General features: G+C 60.4%; 3 protein-coding genes and 2 pseudogenes across 3 annotated transcripts; all 5 read right to left on the bottom strand.

Moving 5' to 3' along the window:
- Positions 1-1,220: 1,220 nt before the first annotated feature.
- On the bottom strand, positions 1,221-5,492 carry LOC135461030 (zinc finger protein 883-like; annotated as a pseudogene).
- Positions 5,493-5,909: 417 nt separating this feature from the next.
- On the bottom strand, positions 5,910-12,774 carry LOC135461022 (zinc finger protein 850-like; annotated as a pseudogene).
- A 1,847-nt stretch (positions 12,775-14,621) lies between these two features.
- LOC135461025 (zinc finger protein 883-like) lies at positions 14,622-17,133 on the bottom strand. Its single transcript, XM_064738012.1, has 2 exons — positions 16,557-17,133; positions 14,622-16,329 (listed from the first exon to the last, which is right to left on the bottom strand). Exons 1-2 carry the CDS (start codon positions 17,131-17,133, stop codon positions 15,071-15,073), a joined length of 1,836 nt encoding a protein of 611 aa, XP_064594082.1. The 3' UTR covers positions 14,622-15,070.
- Positions 17,134-17,523: 390 nt separating this feature from the next.
- LOC135461028 (zinc finger protein 239-like) lies at positions 17,524-19,092 on the bottom strand. Its single transcript, XM_064738015.1, has 2 exons — positions 18,903-19,092; positions 17,524-18,446 (listed from the first exon to the last, which is right to left on the bottom strand). Exons 1-2 carry the CDS (start codon positions 18,919-18,921, stop codon positions 17,524-17,526), a joined length of 942 nt encoding a protein of 313 aa, XP_064594085.1. The 5' UTR covers positions 18,922-19,092.
- A 125-nt stretch (positions 19,093-19,217) lies between these two features.
- Positions 19,218-20,679, bottom strand: LOC135461029 (zinc finger protein ZFP2-like). The gene has a single exon (XM_064738016.1). The coding sequence runs from the start codon at positions 20,203-20,205 to the stop codon at positions 19,675-19,677; it is 531 nt and encodes a 176-aa protein (XP_064594086.1). The 5' UTR covers positions 20,206-20,679; the 3' UTR covers positions 19,218-19,674.
- Between the last annotated feature and the right edge of the window lie 531 nt (positions 20,680-21,210).

The following is a 21,210-nucleotide window of genomic DNA, read 5'->3' as shown; positions in this document are numbered from 1 at the left end:
GACTTCCATCGGAATCTGCCCACACTCCCCACACTCGGGGCGCTCCCCAAAGGGTGGGACCTCTGGTGCTTGATCGGCTAGCCGGGGAACTCTTCCTACACCCCCACCTCGTGGCCTCTCCCCAGGAGGGTCCTCGGGTGGACAGAGCTGGCTGGCTGAAGTCTTCCCGCACTCCCCGCACGTGGGGGGCTTCCCCCATCAGGGAGCGCTCACGGAGCACCACTCCGACTCGCCTCCTCTCCGCCGCCTTCCCGCCCGGGCCGGCTTTTTCCCCCTCACACCCCCCCCGGCTGCGTTGCAGCTCCTCCTCGAGGGGCACTCCGCCCTTTCCTCCCCGTTCCTTCCTGCGCCGTGGAGCCGCTCAAAAGGGCCTCTTCCACCAGCTCCGCCGCGGGAAATTTGGCCCCCGCTCCCCATGCTCCCCCCGCTCGGGGGGGGAAAGGGACAAGGACACCAGGATTTGCCTTTCCGTCCCACAGCCGGGGGCAACGAATCCCCCAGGCCCGCCCCCGGCAGGACGGCACCCGCCACCCCCCGATGTCCCCCCGGGGGTTTTTTTCCGCCACCTTTGGCTTTTTCATTCCCCAAAAACCCCCCCCAAAAACCCAACCCGCCCCCCCCGGGATATCAGGCCGGGCCCCCGCCCTGCTCACCGGGCGATGCGGAGGCGAGACCCACAGAGAACGCCAATCGGGCTGTCGCCCGCGTGGATCCGTCCGCTCAGCCTCGATCCGCCTTTGTCCCTCCTCTTCCTCTTCCTCCCGCTCCTCCTCTTCCATCCCCCCTCCCGCTCCGCAGCGTTCTCTCTGCCTCCTTCTACTCTTCCATCCCGCCCCTTCCATCCCTTCTCCTCCTCCTTCTCCCTAACCCCACCTCCTTCGCCTCTTTCCATCGCTGCCCTCTCCCCGCCTTCATCCCTCCACTTCCATCTTCCTTAGTCCTGCTCCTCTCCCCCAACCGGCTGGAACGGTGCGGGGAAAGGGGGCAGGGAAATGGCGGAACCGTGAGGGGAAAGTGGGCAGGGAAAGGGCGGGAACCGTGAGGGGAAAGGGGGCAGAGAAAGGGCGGGAGCCATGAGGGGAAAGGGGGCAGGGAAAGGGCGGGAACCGTGAGGGGAAAGGGGCGGGCTCAGGCCAAGGGCGGCAACTCTGAGGGGACACTCTGGGAGGCGGCACTGTGCAAACAGAACTGCAAACGACTGAATATGAACGGGAGAGAAATCAGTAACTCTGAGAATTTTATTTTCTATCACATACATCCGACACACCCAGCCCTACACAATCCCCGCCCAAATACTCTAATTGAGATCCCACTACTCTAAATCACAGGCTGGCTGTAAAATCGAAGAAAATTCGTATTGCATTGAGTTTTTCTCAGGAGGGATTGAGCATTCTGGGGCAAGACTGAGCTGTTTTCATTGGGATTTGAGTTGTTTTGCAGTGATAGATTAATCTCTCTTGGCTTTTGGAGTGCAAAGAGATCGAGAAGAGAAAAAAATTAAGGTGAAATTAAAAGGAGAACAGCCAGGTGTGTTCCCAGCATGGATCACAGGGAATGTGAGTGACCAGGGCTGTGCCCACAGTGCCTCCTCCAGTGGGGGATGGAGCTGGAGCAGCGCACGAAGCTCTGCCCGCACTCGGGGCACTCACAGGGCTTCCCTTAGTGGTGCCTCCGTTGGTGCTGGGTCAAGTGAGAGCTGCTGGAGAAGCTCTTCCCACACTGGGGACACTCGTAGGGCCTCTCCCCAGTGTGGATACGCTGGTGGACGATGAGGTTGGAGTTGCGCCTGAATCCCTTCCCACACTCAGGGCACTGGAAGGGCCTCTCCTCTGTGTGAGTCTCATAGTGGCGGAAGAGATGGGCGCGGGTCTGAAACCTCTTCCTGCATTTGTCACACTCGAAGGGCCTCTCCCCAGTGTGGCTCCTCTGGTGCTTGTTCCGGGCGGAGCTGTGGTTGAAGCGCATCCCACACACGGAACACTCGAAAGGCCTCTCCCCAGTGTGGATCCTCTGGTGCTGGATCAGGCTGGAGCTCACTGTGAAGCTCTTCCCACACTCCCCACACACGTAGGGCCTCTCCCCCGTGTGGGTCCTCTGGTGCCTGATCAGGTCCGACCTCCATCGGAAGCTCTGCCCACACTCCGTACACTCGTGGCGCTTCTCCCGAAGGTGGGACCTCTGGTGCTTGACCAGGCTGGAGTTCTGGGTAAAGCTCTTCCCACACTCCCCACACTCGTAGGGCCTCTCCCCAGGATGGGTCCTCTGGTGCCTGAGAAGATTGCAGCGCTGGCTGAAGCTCTTCCCACACTGCCCACACTCAAAGGGCCTCTCCCCAGTGTGAATCCTCTGGTGCTCGATCAGTTCGCAGTTCCACCTGAAGCTCTTCCCACACTCCCCGCACGTGTGGGGCTTCTCCCCATCACGGAGCTGCTCACGGAGCACCAGCTCTGAGCTCTGCCTTCGTCTCCGGCCGCCTTCCCGGCCCAGGCCGGCTCTTTCCCCCTCACATCCCCGCCGGCTGCGTTTGCAGCCCCTCCTCGTGCGGCATCTCCGCGCCTTTTCCTCCCCGTTGCCTTCCTGCGCCGTGGAGCCGCTCAAAACGGCCTCTTCCACCAGCTCCTGCCGCGGGCATTTGTCCTCCCTGCTCTCCATGCTCCGCTCCCGCTCTGGGGGAGGAAGGACAAGGACACGATGGGATTTGCCTCCGTGCCACAGCCGAGGGCAACGAGATCCCCCCAGGCCGTCCCCGGCAGGACGGCACCGCCACCCCCCGATGACCCCCCGAGGGGCCTTTTCAGCTCAGCCTTGGACTTCTTCATTCTCCAAACATCCCCCAAAACCCAACCCAGAGACCCCCCAGGATATCAGGGCCGGGCTCCCGTCCCTGCTCACCCGCGCAATGCAGGGGGGGCGGCGATGATCCCACAGAGAGTAGTGCCATTTCAGGCTGGCAGTCCGCGTGCAACCCTCCGCTCAGCGTCGATTCGCCTTTGTCCCTCCTCTTCCTCCCGCTCCTCCTCTTCCATCCCCCCTCCCGGTCCTCAGCGTTCTCTCCGCCTCCTTCTCCTCTTCCATCCCGCCCCTTCCATCCCATCTCCTCCTCCTGCTCCCAAACCCCACCTTCTCCTCCTCCTTCCATCGCTGCTCTCTCTCCGCCATCATCCCTCCTCTCCCATCTGCCCCAGCCCTGCTCCTGTCCCCGAACCGGCTGGAACCGTGAGGGGAAAGGGGGCAGGAAAAGGGCGGGAACCGTGAAGGGAAAGGGGACAGGGAAAGGGCGGGAACCGTGAGGGGAAAGGGGCAGGGAAAGGGCGGGAACCGTGAGGGGAAAGGGGGCAGGGAAAGGGCGGGAACCGTGAGGGGAAAGGGGGCAGGGAAAGGGCGGGAACCGTGAGGGGAAAGGGGGCAGGGAAAGGGCGGGAACCGTGAGGGGAAAGGGGCGGGCTCAGGCCAAGGGCGGCAACTCTGAGGGGACACTCTGGGAGGCGGCACTGTGCAAACAGAACTGCAACGGACTGAACATGAACGGGAGAGAAAAAAGTAACTCTGAGAGTTTTATTTGCTATAAAATACATCCCACACACCCAGCCCAAGATAATCCCCATCCCACCACCCTAACTGAGGTCACGCTTCTCCCAGTCTCCTTCCAGCCCAATCTTACTCAGGTGGCTGAGAATCGAGTGAGTTTTTTATGACATTGACTTTTTTGAGTTGCGATTGAGCAGTTTTGTGGTAAGATCGAGATGTATAATGTGGGATTTGAGAGGTTTTGAGGTGACAGATCCATCCCTCGTAGATTCTGGAGTGCAAAGAGATGGAGAAAGAAGAAATATTAAGGCCAAACTAAAATTTGAAGCCTCCATGTCGGTTCCCAACATGAATCACAGGGAATGTGAGTGACCAGGGCTGTGCCCACAGTGCCTCCTCCAGTGGGGGATGGAGCTGGAGCAGCGCACGAAGCTCTGCCCGCACTCGGGGCACTCGCAGGGCTTCCCTTAGTGGTGCCTCCGTTGGTGTCGGGTCAAGTTAGAGCTCTGTGAGAAGCTCTTCCCACACTGGGGACACTCGTAGGGCCTCTCCCCAGTGTGGATGCGCCGGTGCGTGACGAGGGTGGAGTTGTACTTGAATCCCTTCCCACACTCAGGGCATTGGAAGGGCCTCTCCTCTGTATGAATCCGATAGTGCTGGAGGAGAAGGCCGCTGGTCCGAAACTTCGTCCTGCATTTATCGCACTCGTAGGGCCTCTCCCCAGTGTGGATGCACTGGTGGGCGATGAGGTGGGAGTTGCGCCTGAATCCCTTCCCACAGTCAGGGCACTGGAAGGGCCTCTCCTCTGTGTGAGTCTGAAAGTGGCGGAAGAGATCGGCGCGGGTCTGAAACCTCTTCCTGCATTTGTCACACTCGAAGGGCCTCTCCCCTGTGTGGCTCCTCTGGTGCTTGTTCCGGGCGGAGCTCTGGCTGAAGCGCATCCCACACACGGAACACTCGAAAGGCCTTTCCCCAGTGTGGATCCTCTGGTGCACGATCAGGCTGGAGCTCTCTGTGAAGCTCTTCCCACACTCCCTACACACGTAGGGCCTCTCACCAGTGTGAATCCTCTGGTGCAGGATCAGTTGGGAGTTCCTGCTGAAGCTCTTCCCACACTCCCCACACACGTAGGGCCGTTCCCCAGTGTGAATCCTCTGGTGCGTGATGAGCTGCGACCTCCATCGGAAGCTCTGCCCACACTCCCCACACTCGTGGCGCTTCTCCCGAAGGTGGGACCTCTGGTGCTGCATCAGGCTGGAGCTCTGGGTGAAGCTCTTCCCACACTCCCCACACTCGTAGGGCCTCTCCCCAAGATGGGTCCTCTGGTGCCTGGTCAGAGTGCTGCGCTGGCTGAAGCTCTTCCCACACTCCCCGCACGTGTGGGGCTTCTCCCCATCACGGAGCTGCTCACGGAGCACCAGCTCCGAGCTCTGCCTCCGTCTCCGGCCGCCTTCCCGGCCCAGGCCGGCTCTTTCCCCCTCACATCCCCGCCGGCTGCGTTTGCAGCCCCTCCTCGAGCGGCATCTCCGCGCCTTTTCCTCCCCGTTGCCTTCCTGCGCCGTGGAGCCGCTCAAAACGGCCTCTTCCACCAGCTCCTGCCGCGGGCATTTGTCCTCCCTGCTCTCCATGCTCCGCTCCTGCTCTGGGGGAGGAAGGACAAGGACACGATGGGATTTGCCTCCGTGCCACAGCCGAGGGCAACGAGATCCCCCCAGGCCGTCCCCGGCAGGACGGCACCGCCACCCCCCGACGTCCCCCCGAGGGGCCTTTTCCGCTCAGCCTTGGACTTCTTCATTCTTCAAACATCCCCCAAAAAGCCAACCCAGGGACCCCCCGGGATATCAGGGCCGGGCTCCCGTCCAAACTCACAGGCGCGATGCGGGGGGAGATGATCCCACAGGTGGGGGCTGCGAATTCAGGCCGGGCTCCAGATCGTGGATCCGTCCGCTCAGCCTCGATCCGCCTTTGTCCCTCCTCTTCCTCTTCGTCCCGCTCCTCCTCTTCCATCCCCCCTCCCGCTCCTCAGCGTTATCTCCGCCTGCTTCTCCTCTTCCATCCCGCCCCTTCCATCCCTTCTCCTCTTTCTCCTCCCCAACCCCGCCTTCTTCCCCTCCTTCCATCGCTGCTCTCTCTCCGCCTTCATCCCTCCCCTTCTTTCTTCCTTAGTCCTGCTCCTCTCCCCCAACCAGCTGGAACCGTGAGGGGAAAGGGGGCAGGGAAAGGGCGGAACCGTGAGGGGAAAGGGGGCAGGGAAAGGGCGGGAACCGTGAGGGGAAAGGGGCGGGCTCAGGCCAAGGGCGGCAACTCTGAGGGGACAATCTGGTAGGCGGCACTCTGCAAACAGAACTGTAAGTGACTGAACATGAACGGGAGAGAAATCAGTAACTCTGAGAGTTTTATTTCGTATCAAAGACATCCCACACACCCAGCCCAAGATAATCCCCATCCAACCACCCTAACTGAGGTCACGCTTCTCCCAGTCTCCTTCCAGCCCAATCTTACTCAGGAGGCTGACAATCGAGTGAATTTTTTATGACATTGACATTTTTGAGTTGCAATTGAGCAGTTTTGTGTTAATATCGAGCAGTTTTCAGTGGAATTTGAGAGGTTTTGAGGTGACAGATCCATCCCTCGTGGATTTTGGAGTGCAAAGAGATGGAGAAAGAAGAAATATTAAGGCCAAACCAAAATTTGAAGCCTCCATGTGTGTTCCCAGCACGGATCACGGGGAATGTGAGTGACCAGGGCTGTGCCCACAGTGCCTCCTCCAGTGGGGGATGGAGCTGGAGCAGCGCACGAAGCTCTGCCCGCACTCGGGGCACTCACAGGGCTTCCCTTAGTGGTGGCTCCGTTGGTGTCGGGTCAACTGAAACCTCCGTGAGAAGCTCTTCCCACACTGGGGACACTCGTAGGGCCTCTCCCCAGTGTGGATGCGCCGGTGCCTGATGAGGGTGGAGTTCTGCCTGAATCCCTTCCCACAGTCAAGGCACTGGAAGGGTCTCTCCTCTGTGTGAGTCTGAAAGTGGCAGAAGAGATGGGCGCGGGTCTGAAACCTCTTCCTGCATTTATCACACTCGTAGGGCCTCTCCCCTGTGTGGATACGCTGGTGGGTGATGAGGGTGGACTTATTCTTGTACCCCTTCCCACACCCAGGGCATTGGAAGGGCCTCTCATCTGTGTGAGTCTGATAGTGCTGGAGGAGATCAGGGCTGCTCTGAAACGCCTTCCCACACTTGGAACATTTGTACGGCCTTTCCCCAGTGTGAGTCCTCTGGTGCCTGATCAGGCTGAAGCTGTGGCTGAAGCTCTTCCCACACTCCCCACACTCATAGGGCCTCTCCCCTGTGTGGATGCGCCGGTGCCTGACGAGGGTGGAGTTGTACTTGAATCCCTTCCCACACTCAGGGCATTGGAAAGGCCTCTCCTCTGTATGAATCCGATAGTGCTGGAGGAGATGGCCGTTGGTCCGAAACCTCTTCCTGCATTTATCGCACTCGTAGGGCCTCTCCCCAGTGTGGATGCGCCGGTGGGTGACGAGGGTGGAGTTGCGCCTGAATCCCTTCCCACAGTCAGGGCATTGGCAGGGCCTCTTCTCTGTGTGACTCTGATAGTGCTGGAGGAGATGGCCGCGGGTCCGAAACCTCTTCCTGCATTTATCACACTCGTAGGGCCTCTCCCCTGTGTGGATGCGCTGGTGGGCGATGAGGCTGGAGTTCTCCCTGAATCCCTTCCCACACTCAGGGCACTGGAAGGGCCTCTCCTCTGTGTGAGTCTGAAAGTGGCGGAAGAGATCGGTGCGGGTCTGAAACCTCTTCCTGCATTTGTCACACTCGAAGGGCCTCTCCCCTGTGTGGCTCCTCTGGTGCTTGTTCCGGGCGGAGCTGTAGCTGAAGCGCATCCCACACACGGAACACTCGAAAGGCCTTTCCCCAGTGTGGATCCTCTGGTGCTCGATCAGTTGGCAGTTCCACCTGAAGCTCTTCCCACACTCCCCGCACGTGTGGGGCTTCTCCCCATCACGGAGCTGCTCACGGAGCACCAGCTCCGAGCTCTGCCTCCGTCTCCGGCCGCCTTCCCGGCCCAGGCCGGCTCTTTCCCCCTCACATCCCCGCCGGCTGCGTTTGCAGCCCCTCGTCGAGCGGCATCTCCGCGCCTTTTCCTCCCCGTTGCCTTCCTGCGCCGTGGAGCCGCTCAAAACGGCCTCTTCCACCAGCTCCTGCCGCGGGCATTTGTCCTCCCTGCTCTCCATGCTCCGCTCCTGCTCTGGGGGAGGAAGGACAAGGACACCATGGGATTTGCCTCCGTGCCACAGCCGAGGGCAACGAGATCCCCCCAGGCCGTCCCCGGCAGGACGGCACCGCCACCCCCCGATGTCCCCCCGAGGGGCCTTTTCCGCTCAGCCTTGGACTTCTTCATTCTCCAAACATCCCCCCAAAAACCCAACCCAGGCACCCCCCGGGATATCAGGGCCGGGCTCCCGTCCCTGCTCACCGGCGCGGTGCGGGGGAAGATGATCCCACAGGCGGGGGCTGCGAATTCAGGCTGGGCTCCAGACCGCGTGGATCCGTCCGCTCAGCCTCGATCCGCCTTTGTCCCTCCTCTTCCTCTTCCTCCCGCTCCTCCTCTTCATCCCAACCCCCCTGCTCCTCCCCTCGACCCCGCCTCTTCCTCATCGTTCATCCCTGCCCTTCCCTCCCTCCTCCTCCTCCCCCAGCAGCAGCCGCACTCTCCGTGCCCCGTTCCCGCAGCCCTCGCAGCCGCGGCAGGAGCGCGGATGGAGCCGGGACAGGTCGGGATGGGCAGCGCGGGGCTCTCGGCTGCTCCAGCCGCTGCGGGAGGGGTGAACCCGGCCCGGGCCAAAGGAGAGGCGAACTGGGCAAACTGGGGGCTGCACATCCAAACTGGGCCTTGCTGGGGACCCTGCCTGGCCACTGCCAGCCCTTGGGGCTCCTCTCGGCACATCCGCCAGGGGGGAACGCACACAGGGCTGGGGGATCCCGGCAGTGGCAGCGCTGCCAGGGACGGGGCTGCGCTGGGATCGTACTGGGAGTGACTGGGGCTGTACTGGTTCTGTACTGACATCATACTGGGAGTGACTGGGGCTGTACTGGTTCTGTACTGACATCATACTGGGAGTGACTGGGGCTGTACTGGTTCTGTACTGACATCATACTGGGGTCGTACTGGGAGTGACTGGGGCTGTACTGGTTCTGTACTGACATCATACTGGGGGTAACTGGGGCTGTACTGGCGTTGTACTGACGTCACACCAGGTTCGTACTGGGAGTGACTGGGACTGCACTGGTTCTGTACTGACATCATACTGGGGTCGTACTGGGAGTGACTGGGACTGCACTGGTTCTGTACTGACATCATACCGGGGTCATACTGGGAGTTACTGGGACTGTACTGGCTTTGTACTGACACCACGCTGGGATGACACTGGGATTGTAGTGAGTTTGTACAGACATCATTTCAGATCACACTGCCTTCCCAGGGCAGATTGTGATCGCACTCATGGGGGCTGGGATCATACTGGGATCATACTGGGAGTGGCTACAATCATACTGGGATTAGAGTGGCTGTGATTGGACCCTCAATGGGGGCTTCTGGGAGCTACCAGGCCCATGCTGGGAGCCAACTGGGGACTGAATTAGAGGAACTGGGAGCAACTGGGGTAAAAGTGGGGGCAAGTGAACCACGCTGAGGTGACTGGGAGTGCCTGGCAATGACTGCCAGAATGTTCAGGGCAACTGGGATATACTGGGAGGGTCGGAGACCATGCAGGTGGTGATTGGCACCAAACTGGGACTGACTGGGAAGGTGTTGGGGGAACTGGGAACACGCTGGGGGCGAGTGGGAGTGACCGGGCCATTGCTGGGAGAGACTGGGATCACACTGGGAGTGCCTGGGACTATGCCAGGGACAACTGGGAGAACGGAGAACACACTGGATGAAAGTGGGAGGAACTGGGAGCAACTGGGACCATGCTGGGAGACAATTGCATCATCATGGGGAATCACTGGGAGGGAGTGACCTCGTCTGGGAGTGACTGGGATCAGGCAGGGAGGCAGGGGAAGTGACCAGGATGATACTGGGAGTGCACAGGCCCATACTGGGAATGACCAGGCCATTACTGGGATTGCCCAGGAAACTGGAAGCGCACGGGGGAGCAACTGGGCTCATACTGGGAACAGCCACTGCAGACCCCGGATGTCTCCCCGAGGGCCATTTGCGGCTCGGCTTTGGGGCCCTGCCAGCTGCAAACATCCCCCCGAAACAAACCCCAAACCCAGGCACCCCCCGGGATATTTGGGCCGCGCTCCCCCTCCCCAGGAACCTGCGGGATGTGGGGCGATGCTTCTGGGGCTGTGGCACTTTGAGGGAGCGCCTGGGGCACGAGATGCTCCCTCTCCTCTTCTGCTGTGGCAGCTGCTCGGACTCTTCCTCACTCCATCCTCTTCCTCCCCCGATCCCGGTGGGCGAACCGTGAGGGGAAAGGGGGCAGGGAAAGGGCGGGAACCGTGAGGGGAAAGGGGGCAGGGAAAGGGCGGGAACCGTGAGGGAAAGGGGCAGGGAAAGGGCGGGAACCGTGAGGGGAAAGGGGCGGGCTCAGGCCAAGGGCGGGAACTCTGAGGGGACACTCTGGGAGGCGGCACTGTGCAAACAGAACTGCAACGGACTGAACATGAACGGGAGAGAAATCAGTAACTCTGAGAATTTTATTTGCTATCAAATACATCCCACACACCCAGCCCCACACAATCCCCATCCCACTACCCTAATTGAGATCCCACTACTGTAAATCACCTCCCAACCCCATGTCAGCCTCGCAGCTGTAGAATCAAGGAAAATTCGTATTGCATGGAGTTTTTCTCAGGAGGGATTGAGCATTCTGGGGCAAGAGCGAGCTGTTTTCACTGGGATTTGAGTAGTTTTGCAGTGAAAGATTCATCTCTCTTGGCTATTTGAGTGGAAAGAGATCGAGAAGAGAAAAACATTCAGGTGAAATTAAAACGAGAAAGAGTCAGGTGTGTTCCCAGCATGGATCACAGGGAATGTGAGTGCCCAGGGCTGTGCCCACAGTGCCTCCTCCAGTGGGGGATGGAGCTGGAGCAGCGCACGAAGCTCTGCCCGCACTCGAGGCACTCACAGGGCTTCCCTTAGTGGTGCCTCCGTTGGTGTTGGGTCAAGTTAGAGCTCTGTGAGAAGCTCTTCCCACACTGGGGACACTCGTAGGGCCTCTCCCCAGTGTGGATGCGCCGGTGCCTGACGAGTTTGGAGTTGTGCCTGAATCCCTTCCCACAGTCGGGGCACTGGAATGGTCTCTCCTCTGTGTGAGTCTGATAGTGCTCGAGGAGAAGGCCGCTGGTCCGAAACCTCTTCCTGCATTTATCGCACTCGTAGGGCCTCTCCCCAGTGTGGATACGCTGGTGGGCGATGAGGGTGGACTTCTGCCGGAATCCCTTTCCACAGTCAGGGCACTGGAAGGGTCTCTCCTCTGTGTGAGTCTGAAAGTGGCGGAAGAGATGGCCGCGGGTCTGAAACCTCTTCCTGCATTTGTCACACTCAAAGGGCCTCTCCCCTGTGTGGCTCCTCTGGTGCTTCTTCTGGGCGGAGCTGTGGGTGAAGCGCATCCCACACTCGGAACACTCGAAAGGCCTCTCCCCAGTGTGGATCCTCTGGTGCACGATCAGGCTGGAGCTCACTGTGAAGCTCTTCCCACACTGCCCACACTCGTAGGGCCTCTCCCCAGTGTGGGTCCTCTGGTGCCTGATCAAATGGGAGTTCCTACTGAAGCTGTCCCCACACTCCCCACACACGTAGGGCCGTTCCCCAGTGTGGGACCTCTGGTGCCTGATCAGGAGCGACCTCCATCGGAAGCTCTGCCCACACTCCCCACACTCGTGGCGCTTCTCCCGAAGGTGGGACCTCTGGTGCTTGATCAGGCTGGAGCTCTGGGTGAAGCTCTTCCCACACTCCCCACATTCAAAGGGCCTCTCCCCTGTGTGGCTCCTCTGGTGCTTGTTCCGGGTGGAGCTGTAGCTGAAGCGCATCCCACACATGGAGCACTCGAAAGGCCTTTCCCCAGTGTGGATCCTCTGGTGCACGATCAGTCTGGAGCTCTCTGTGAAGCTCTTCCCACACTCCCCACACACGTAGGGCCTCTCCCCCGTGTGGGTCCTCTGGTGCCTGATCAGGTCCGACCTCCATCGGAAGCTCTGCCCACACTCCGTACACTCGTGGCGCTTCTCCCAAAGGTGGGACCTCTGGTGCTTGACCAGGTTGGAGTTCTGGGTAAAGCTCTTCCCACACTCCCCACACTCGTAGGGCACCTCCCCAGGATGGGTCCTCTGGTGCCTGACATGATTGCAGCGCTGGCTGAAGCTCTTCCCACACTGCCCACACTCAAAGGGCCTCTCCCCAGTGTGAATCCTCTGGTGCGTGATCAGATGGGCGTGCTGGCTGAAGCTCTTCCCACACTGCCCACACTCAAAGGGCCTCTCCCCAGTGTGAATCCTCTGGTGCGTGATCAGATGGGCGTGCTGGCTGAAGCTCTTCCCACACTGCCCACACTCAAAGGGCCTCTCCCCAGTGTGAATCCTCTGGTGCTCGATCAGTTGGCACTTCCACCTGAAGCTCTTCCCACACTCCCCGCACGTGTGGGGCTTCTCCCCATCACGGAGCTGCTCACGGAGCACCAGCTCCGAGCTCTGCCTCCGTCTCCGGCCGCCTTCCCGGCCCAGGCCGGCTCTTTCCCCCTCACATCCCCGCCGGCTGCGTTTGCAGCCCCTCCTCGAGCGGCATCTCCGCGCCTTTTCCTCCCCGTTGCCTTCCTGCGCCGTGGAGCCGCTCAAAACGGCCTCTTCCACCAGCTCCTGCCGCGGGCATTTGTCCTCCCTGCTCTCCATGCTCCGCTCCTGCTCTGGGGGAGGAAGGACAAGGACACGATGGGATTTGCCTCCGTGCCACAGCCGAGGGCAACGAGATCCCCCCAGGCCGTCCCCGGCAGGACGGCACCGCCACCCCCCGATGTCCCCCCGAGGGGCCTTTTCCGCTCAGCCTTGGACTTCTTCATTCTCCAAACATCCCCCCAAAAACCCAACCCAGGGACCCCCCGGGATATCAGGGCCGGGCTCCCGTCCCTGCTCACCGGCGCGTTCCGGGGGCGATGATCCCACAGGTGGGGGCTGCGAATTCAGGCTGGTCGACCGCGTGGATCCGTCCGCTCAGCCTCGATCCGCCTTTGTCCCTCCTCTTCCTCTTCCTCCCGCTCCTCCTCTTCATCCCAACCCCCCTGCTCCTCCCCCCGACCCCGCCTCTTCCTCATCGTTCATCCCTGCCCTTCCCTCCCTCCTCCTCCTCCCCCAGCAGCAGCCGCACTCTCCGTGCCCCGTTCCCGCAGCCCTCGCAGCCGCGGCAGGAGCGCGGATGGAGCCGGGACAGGTGCGGGAGTGGGCAGCGCGGGCTTGGCTGGCTCCAGCCCTGCACCCGGGGGTGACCGCCGGCACAACGAGAGGCGAACGGCAAACTGGGGGGACATCCAACTGGCATTGTGGGACCTGCCTGCCACTGCCACCTTGGGGCTCCTCTCGGCATCCGCCAGGGGGAACGCAACTGGGGTCTGTCTGACTGTGTGATCTGTACTTTGGACTGCATACTGGGAGTGACTGGGGCTGTACTGGTTCTGTACTGACATCATACTGGGGTCATACTGGGAGTGACTGGGGCTGTACTGGTTCTGTACTGACATCATACTGGGGTCGTACTGGGAGTGACTGGGACTGTACTGGCTTTGTACTGACACTGGGATGACACTGGGATTGTAGTGAGTTTGTACTGACATCATTCTGAGATCACTCTGCCTTCCCAGGGCAGATTGTGATCGCACTCATGGGGGCTGGGATCATACTGGGATCATACTGGGAGTGGCTACAATCATACTGGGATTAGAGTGGCTGTGATTGGACCCTCAATGGGGGCTTCTGGGAGCTACCAGGCCCATGCTGGGAGCCAACTGGGGACTGAATTAGAGGAACTGGCAGCAACTGGGGTAAAAGTGGGGGCAAGTGAACCACGCTGAGGTGACTGGGAGTGCCTGGCAATGACTGCCAGAATGTTCAGGGCAAGTGGGATATACTGGGAGGGTCGGAGACCATGCAGGTGGTGATTGGCACCAAACTGGGACTGACTGGGAAGGTGTTGGGGGAACTGGGAACACGCTGGGGGCGAGTGGGAGTGACCGGGCCATTGCTGGGAGAGACTGGGATCACACTGGGAGTGCCTGGGACTATGCCAGGGACAACTGGCAGAACGGAGAACACACTGGATGAAAGTGGGAGGAACTGGGAGCAACTGGGACCATGCTGGGAGACAATTGCATCATCATGGGGAATCACTGGGAGGGAGTGACCTCGTCTGGGAGTGACTGGGATCAGGCAGGGAGGCAGGGGAAGTGACCAGGATGATACTGGGAGTGCACAGGCCCATACTGGGAATGACCAGGCTATTACTGGGATTGCCCAGGAAACTGGAATCGCACGGGGGAGCAACTGGGCTCATACTGGCAGCAGCCACTGCAGACCCCGGATGTCTCCCCGAGGGCCATTTGCGGCTCGGCTTTGGGGCCCTGCCAGCTGCAAACATCCCCCCGAAACAAACCCCAAACCCAGGCACCCCCCGGGATATTTGGGCCGCGCTCCCCCTCCCCAGGAACCTGCGGGATGTGGGGCGATGCTTCTGGGGCTGTGGCACTTTGAGGGAGCGCCTGGGGCACGAGATGCTCCCTCTCCTCTTCTGCTGTGGCGGCTGCTCGGACTCTTCCTCCCTCCCTCCTCTTCCTCCCCCGATCCCGGTGGGCGAACCGTGAGGGGAAAGGGGGCAGGGAAAGGGCGGGAACCGTGAGGGGAAAGGGGGCAGGGAAAGGGCGGGAACCGTGAGGGGAAAGGGGGCAGGGAAAGGGCGGGAACCGTGAGGGGAAAGGGGCGGGCTCAGGCCAAGGGCGGCAACTCTGAGGGGACACTCTGGGAGGCGGCACTGTGCAAACAGAACTGCAACGGACTGAACATGAACGGGAGAGAAAAAACTAACTCTGAGAATTTTATTTGCTATCAAATACATCCCACACACCCAGCTCCACACAATCCCCACCCCACCACCCTAATTGAGATCCCACTACTGTAAATCACCTCCCAACCCCATGTGAGCCTGGCGGCTGTAGAATCGAGGAAAATTTGTATGGCATGGAGTTTTTCTCAGGAGGGATTGAGCATTCTGGGGCAAGACTGAGCTGTTTTCAGTGGGATTTGAGTTGTTTTGAGGTGAGAGATTCATCTCTCTTGGCTTTTGGAGTGCAAAGAGATGGAGAAGAGAAAAGAATTAAGGTGATAATGAAAGGAGAAGCAGCCAGGTGTGTTCCCAGCATGGATCACAGGGAATGTGAGTGACCAGGGCTGTGCCCACAGTGCCTTCTCCAGTGGAGGATGGAGCTGGAGCAGCGCACGAAGCTCTGCCCGCACTCGGGGCACTCACAGGGCTTCCCTTAGTGGTGGCTCCGTTGGTGTTTGGTCAAGTTAGAGCTGTGTGAGAAGCTCTTCCCACACTGGGGACACTCGTAGGGCCTCTCCCCAGTGTGGATGCGCCGGTGGGTGACGAGGTTGCAGTTCATCTTGAATCCCTTCCCACACTCAGGGCATTGGAAGGGCCTCTCCTCTGTGTGATTCCAATAGTGCCTGAGGAGATGGGTGCTGGTCCGAAACCTCTTCCTGCATTTATCACACTCGTAGGGCCTCTCCCCAGTGTGGATGCGCCGGTGGGCGATGAGGTTGGAGTTGTCCCTGAATCCCTTCCCACAGTCGGGGCATTGGAAGGGCCTCTCCTCTGAGTGAGTCTGAAAGTGGCAGAAGAGATGGGTGCTGGTCTGAAACCTCTTCCCACACTGGGGACACTCGTAGGGCCTCACCCCTGTGTGGATGCGCCGGTGCCTGACGAGGTTGCCGTTGTTCTTGAATCCCTCCCCGCAGTCGGGGCACTGGAAGGGCCTCTCCTCTGTGTGAATCAAATAGTGCCCGCGGAGATTGGAGCTACTATTAAAGCCCTTCCCACACTGGGGACACTGGTAGGGCCTCTCCCCAGTGTGGATGCGCCGGTGGGTGACGAGGTTGCAGTTGCGCTTGAATCCCTTCCCACACTCAGGGCATTGGAAGGGCCTCTCCTCTTTGTGAATCCAATAGTGCCGGACGAGATAGGTGCTGGTCAAAAACCTCTTCCTGCATTTATCACACTCGAAGGGCCTCTCCCCGGTGTGGGTCCTCTGGTGCACGATCAGGCTGGAGCGCTGAGTGAAGCTCTTCCCACACTCGCCACACTCGTAGGGCCTCTCCCCAGTGTGGATCCTCTGGTGCTTGATCAAATGGGAGTTCCTACTGAAGCTCTTCCCACACTCCCCACACTCAAAGGGCCTCTCCCCAGTGTGAATCCTCTGGTGCTCGATCAGTCCGGAGTTCCTGCTGAAGCTCTTCCCACACTCCCCGCACGTGTGGGGCTTCTCCCCATCACGGAGCTGCTCACGGAGCACCAGCTCCGAGCTCTGCCTCCGTCTCCGGCCGCCTTCCCGGCCCAGGCCGGCTCTTTCCCCCTCACATCCCCGCCGGCTGCGTTTGCAGCCCCTCCTCGTGCGGCATCTCCGCGCCTTTTCCTCCCCGTTGCCTTCCTGCGCCGTGGAGCCGCTCAAAACGGCCTCTTCCACCAGCTCCTGCCGCGGGCATTTGTCCTCCCTGCTCTCCATGCTCCGCTCCTGCTCTGGGGGAGGAAGGACAAGGACACCATGGGATTTGCCTCCGTGCCACAGCCGAGGGCAACGAGATCCCCCCAGGCCGTCCCCGGCAGGACGGCACCGCCACCCCTCGATGTCCCCCGAGGGGCCTTTTCCGCTCAGCCTTGGACTTCTTCATTCTCCAAACATCCCCCCAAAAACCCAACCCAGGCACCCCCCGGGATATCAGGGCCGGGCTCCCGTCCCTGCTCACCGGCGCGATGCGGGGCCGATGATCCCACAGGTGGGGGCTGCGAATTCAGGCTTGGCTTCAGACCGTGGATTCGTCCGCTCAGCCTCGATCCGCCTTTGTCCCTCCTCTTCCTCTTCCTCCCGCTGCTCCTCTCCCATCCCCCCTCCCGCTCCTCAGCGTTATCTCCGCCTCCTTCTCCTCTTCCATCCCGCCCCTTCCATCCCTTCTCCTCCTCCTGCTCCCTAACCCCGCCTTCTCCTCCTCCTTCCATCGCTGCTCTCACTCCGCCTTCATCCCTCCTCTTCCATCTCCCCCAGCCCTGCTCCTCTCCCCGAACCGGCTGGAACCGCGAGGGGAAAGGGGGCAGGGAAAGGGCGGGAACCGTGAGGGGAAAGGGGGCAGGGAAAGGGCGGGAACCGTGAGGGGAAAGGGGCGGGCTCAGGCCAAGGGCGGCAACTCTGAGGGGACACTCTGGGAGGCGGCACTGTGCAAACAGAACTGTAACCGACTGAACATGAACGGGAGAGAAATCTGTAAGTCTGAAAGTTTTATTTCGTATCAAATGCATCCCACACACCCAGCCCAAGATAATCCCCATCCCACCACCCTAACTGAGGTCACGCTTCTCCCAGTCTCCTTCCAGCCCAGTCTTACTCAGGTTGTGGAGGAATTGAGTGAGTTTTCTATGACATTGACTTTTTTGAGTTGCATTTGAAAAGTTTTGGGATAAGACTGATCTGTTTTCAGTGGGATTTGAGTGGTTTTGAGGTGACAGATCCAACCCTCGTGGATTTTTGAGTGCAAAGAGATGGAGAAGGGAGAAATATTAAGGACAACCAAAATTTGAAGCCTCCATGTGTCTTCCCAGCAGGGATCACAGGGAATGTGAGTGACCAGGGCTGTGCCCACAGTGCCTCCTCCAGTGGGGGATGGAGCTGGAGCAGCGCACGAAGCTCTGCCCGCACTCGGGGCACTCACAGGGCTTCCCTTAGTGGTGCCTCCGTTGGTGTTGGGTCAAGTTAGAGCTGTGTGAGAAGCTCTTCCCACACTGGGGACACTCGTAGGGCCTCTCCCCAGTGTGGATGCGCCGGTGTTTGATGAGGGTGGAGTTGTACTTGAATCCCTTCCCGCAGTCGGGGCAGTGGAAGGGCCTCTCCTCTGAGTGAATCCGATAGTGCTCGAGGACATAAGAGCTGGTCCGAAACCTCTTCCCGCATTTATCACACTCGTAGGGCCTCTCCCCTGTGTGGATGCGCCGGTGCCTGATGAGGTGGGAGTTCTGCCTGAATCCCTTCCCACAGTCAGGGCACTGGAAGGGCCTCTCCTCTGTGTGAGTCTGATAGTGCCGGAGGAGATGGGTGCTGGTCCGAAACCTCTTCCTGCATTTGTCACACTCGAAGGGCCTCTCCCCAGTGTGGCTCCTCTGGTGCTTGTCCCGGGCGGAGATCTGGCTGAAGCGCATCCCACACACGGAACACTCGAAAGGCCTTTCCCCAGTGTGGATCCTCTGGTGCACGATCAGGCCGGAGCTCTCTGTGAAGCTCTTCCCACACTCCCTACACACGTAGGGCCTCTCTCCAGTGTGGGTCCTCTGGTGCTTGATCAGTTGGGAGTTCCACCTGAAGCTCTTCCCACACTCCCCGCACGTGTGGGGCTTCTCCCCATCACGGAGCTGCTCACGGAGCACCAGCTCCGACCCCTGGCTCCGTCTCCGGCCGCCTTCCCGGCCCAGGCCGGCTCTTTCCCCCTCACATCCCCGCCGGCTGCGTTTGCAGCCCCTCCTCGTGCGGCATCTCCGCGCCTTTTCCTCCCCGTTGCCTTCCTGCGCCGTGGAGCCGCTCAAAACGGCCTCTTCCACCAGCTCCTGCCGCGGGCATTTGTCCTCCCTGCTCTCCATGCTCCGCTCCCGCTCTGGGGGAGGAAGGACAAGGACACCATGGGATTTGCCTCCGTGCCACAGCCGAGGGCAACGAGATCCCCCCAGGCCGTCCCCGGCAGGACGGCACCGCCACCCCCCGATGTCCCCCCGAGGGGCCTTTTCCGCTCAGCCTTGGACTTCTTCATTCTCCAAACATCCCCCCAAAAACCCAACCCAGGCACCCCCCGGGATATCAGGGCCGGGCTCCCGTCCCTGCTCACCGGCGCGTTCCGGGGCGATGATCGCACAGGCGGGGGCTGCGAATTCAGGCTGGGCGACCGCGTGGATCCGTCCGCTCAGCCTCGATCCGCCTTTGTCCCTCCTCTTCCTCTTCCTCCCGCTCCTCCTCTTCCATCCCCCCTCCAGCTCCTCAGCGTTATCTCCGCCTCCTTCTCCTCTTCCATCCCGCCCCTTCCATCCCTTCTCCTCCTCCTGCTCCCTAACCCCACCTTCTTCTCCTCCTTCCATCGCTGCGCTCTCTCCGCCTTCATCCCTCCTCTTCCATCTCCCCCAGCCCTGCTCCTCTCCCCGAACCGGCTGGAACCGTGAGGGGAAAGGGGGCAGGGAAAGGGCGGGAACCGTGAGGGGAAAGGGGGCAGGGAAAGGGCGGGAACCGTGAGGGGAAAGGGGGCAGGGAAAGGGCGGGAACCGTGAGGGGAAAGGGGCGGGCTCAGGCCAAGGGCGGCAACTCTGAGGGGACACTCTGGGAGGCGGCACTGTGCAAACAGAACTGCAACCGACTGAACATGAACGGGAGAGAAATCTGTAAGTCTGAGAGTTTTATTTCGTATCAAATACATCCCACACACCCAGCCCAAGATAATCCCCATCCCACCACCCTAAGTGAGGTCACGCTTCTCTCAGTCTCCTTCAAGCCCAGTCTTACTCAGGTGGTGGAGGAATTGAGTGAGTTTTCTATGACATTGAGTTTTTTGAGTTGCAATTAAGCAGTTTTGTGATAAGATTGATCTGTTTTCAGTGGGATTTGAGTGGTTTTGAGGTGACAGATCCATCCCTCGTGGATTTTGGAGTGCAAAGAGATGGAGAAGGGAGAAATATTAAGGCCAAACCAAAATTTGAAGCCTCCATGTGTCTTCCCAGCAGGGATCACAGGGAATGTGAGTGACCAGGGCTGTGCCCACAGTGCCTCCTCCAGTGGGGGATGGAGCTGGAGCAGCGCACGAAGCTCTGCCCGCACTCGGGGCACTCACAGGGCTTCCCTTAGTGGTGTCTAAGTTGGTGTTGGGTCAAGTGAGAGTTCCTGGAGAAGGTCTTCCCACACTGGGGACACTCGTAGGGCCTCTCCCCAGTGTGGATGCGCCGGTGGGTGACGAGGGTGGAGTTGTACTTGAATCCCTTCCCGCAGTCGGGGCAGCGGAAGGGCCTCTCCTCTGAGTGAATCCGATAGTGCTCGAGGAGATAAGAGCTGGTCCGAAACCTCTTCCCGCATTTATCACACTCGTAGGGCCTCTCCCCAGTGTGGATGCGCCGGTGCCTGATGAGGTGGGAGTTCTGCCTGAATCCCTTCCCACAGTCAGGGCACTGGAAGGGCCTCTCCTCTGTGTGAGTCTGATAGTGCTGGAGGAGATGGGTGCTGGTCCGAAACCTCTTCCTGCATTTGTCACACTCGAAGGGCCTCTCCCCTGTGTGGCTCCTCTGGTGCATGTTCCGGGCGGAGCTGTGGCTGAAGCGCATCCCACACTCGGAACACTCGAAAGGCTTTTCCCCAGTGTGGATCCTCTGGTGCAGCATCAGGTGAGAGCTCTTAATGAAGCTCTTCCCACATTCCCCACACTTGTAGGGCCGTTCCCCAGTGTGGGTCCTCTGGTGCCTGATGAGCTCCGACCTCCATCGGCAGCTCTGCCCACACTCCCCACACTCGTTAGACTTCACCCGAATGTGGGACCTCTGGTGCTGGATCAGGCTGCATTTCCTACTGAAGCTCTTCCCACACTCCCCACACTCAAGGGACCCATCTCCACTATGTATCCTCTGGTGCCTGAGCACATTGCTGCGCTGGCTGAAGCTCTTCCCACACTCCCCACACTCAAAGGGCTTCTCCCCAGTGTGGATCCTCTGGTGCGTGATTAGTACAGAGTTCCACCTGAAGCTCTTCCCACACTCCCCGCACGTGTGGGGCTTCTCCCCATCACGGAGCTGCTCACGGAGCACCAGCTCCGAGCTCTGCCTCCGTCTCCGGCCGCCTTCCCGGCCCAGGCCGGCTCTTTCCCCTCACATCCCGCGGCTGCGTTTGCAGCCCCTCGTCGAGCGGCATCTCCGCGCCTTTTCCTCCCCGTTGCCTTCCTGCGCCGTGGAGCCGCTCAAAACGGCCTCTTCCACCAGCTCCTGCCGCGGGCATTTGTCCTCCCTGCTCTCCATGCTCCGCTCCCGCTCTGGGGGAGGAAGACAAGACACGATGGGATTTGCCTCCGTGCCACAGCCGAGGGCAACGAGATCCCCCCAGCCGTCCCCGGCAGGACGGCACCGCCACCCCCGATGTCCCCCGAGGGGCCTTTTCCGCTCAGCCTTGACTTCTTCATTCTCCAAACATCCCCCAAAAACCAACCCAGGGAACCCCCCGGATATCAGGGCCGGGCTCCCGTCCCTGCTCACCGGCGCGATGCGGGGGGCGATGATCCCACAGGTGGGGCTGCGAATTCAGGCTGTGCTCAGACCGCGTGGATCCGTCCGTTCAGCCTCGATCCGCCTTTGTCCGTCCTCTTCCTCTTCTTCCCGCTCCTCCTCTTCCATCCCCCC

Source organism: Zonotrichia leucophrys, unplaced genomic scaffold (assembly GCF_028769735.1).
Source record: "Zonotrichia leucophrys gambelii isolate GWCS_2022_RI unplaced genomic scaffold, RI_Zleu_2.0 Scaffold_152_111051, whole genome shotgun sequence".
NCBI lineage: Eukaryota > Metazoa > Chordata > Aves > Passeriformes > Passerellidae > Zonotrichia > Zonotrichia leucophrys.
The sequence above is the reverse complement of the archived record's forward strand: the minus strand, read 5'-3'. Positions and strand labels throughout refer to the sequence as shown.

Excerpts from the sequence above, each read along its gene's own strand:
- LOC135461029 (XM_064738016.1), bottom strand. The coding sequence starts at position 20,205 with ATGCTGCACCAGAGGATCCACACTGGGGAAAAGCCTTTCGAGTGTTCC.
- LOC135461025 (XM_064738012.1), bottom strand. The coding sequence starts at position 17,133 with ATGGGGATTATCTTGGGCTGGGTGTGTGGGATGCATTTGATACGAAAT. Across the intron at positions 16,330-16,556 it reads ATCGGCCCCGCATCGCGCCG|AGCAGGAGCGGAGCATGGAG; the intron begins GTGAGCAGGGAC and ends TTCCTCCCCCAG.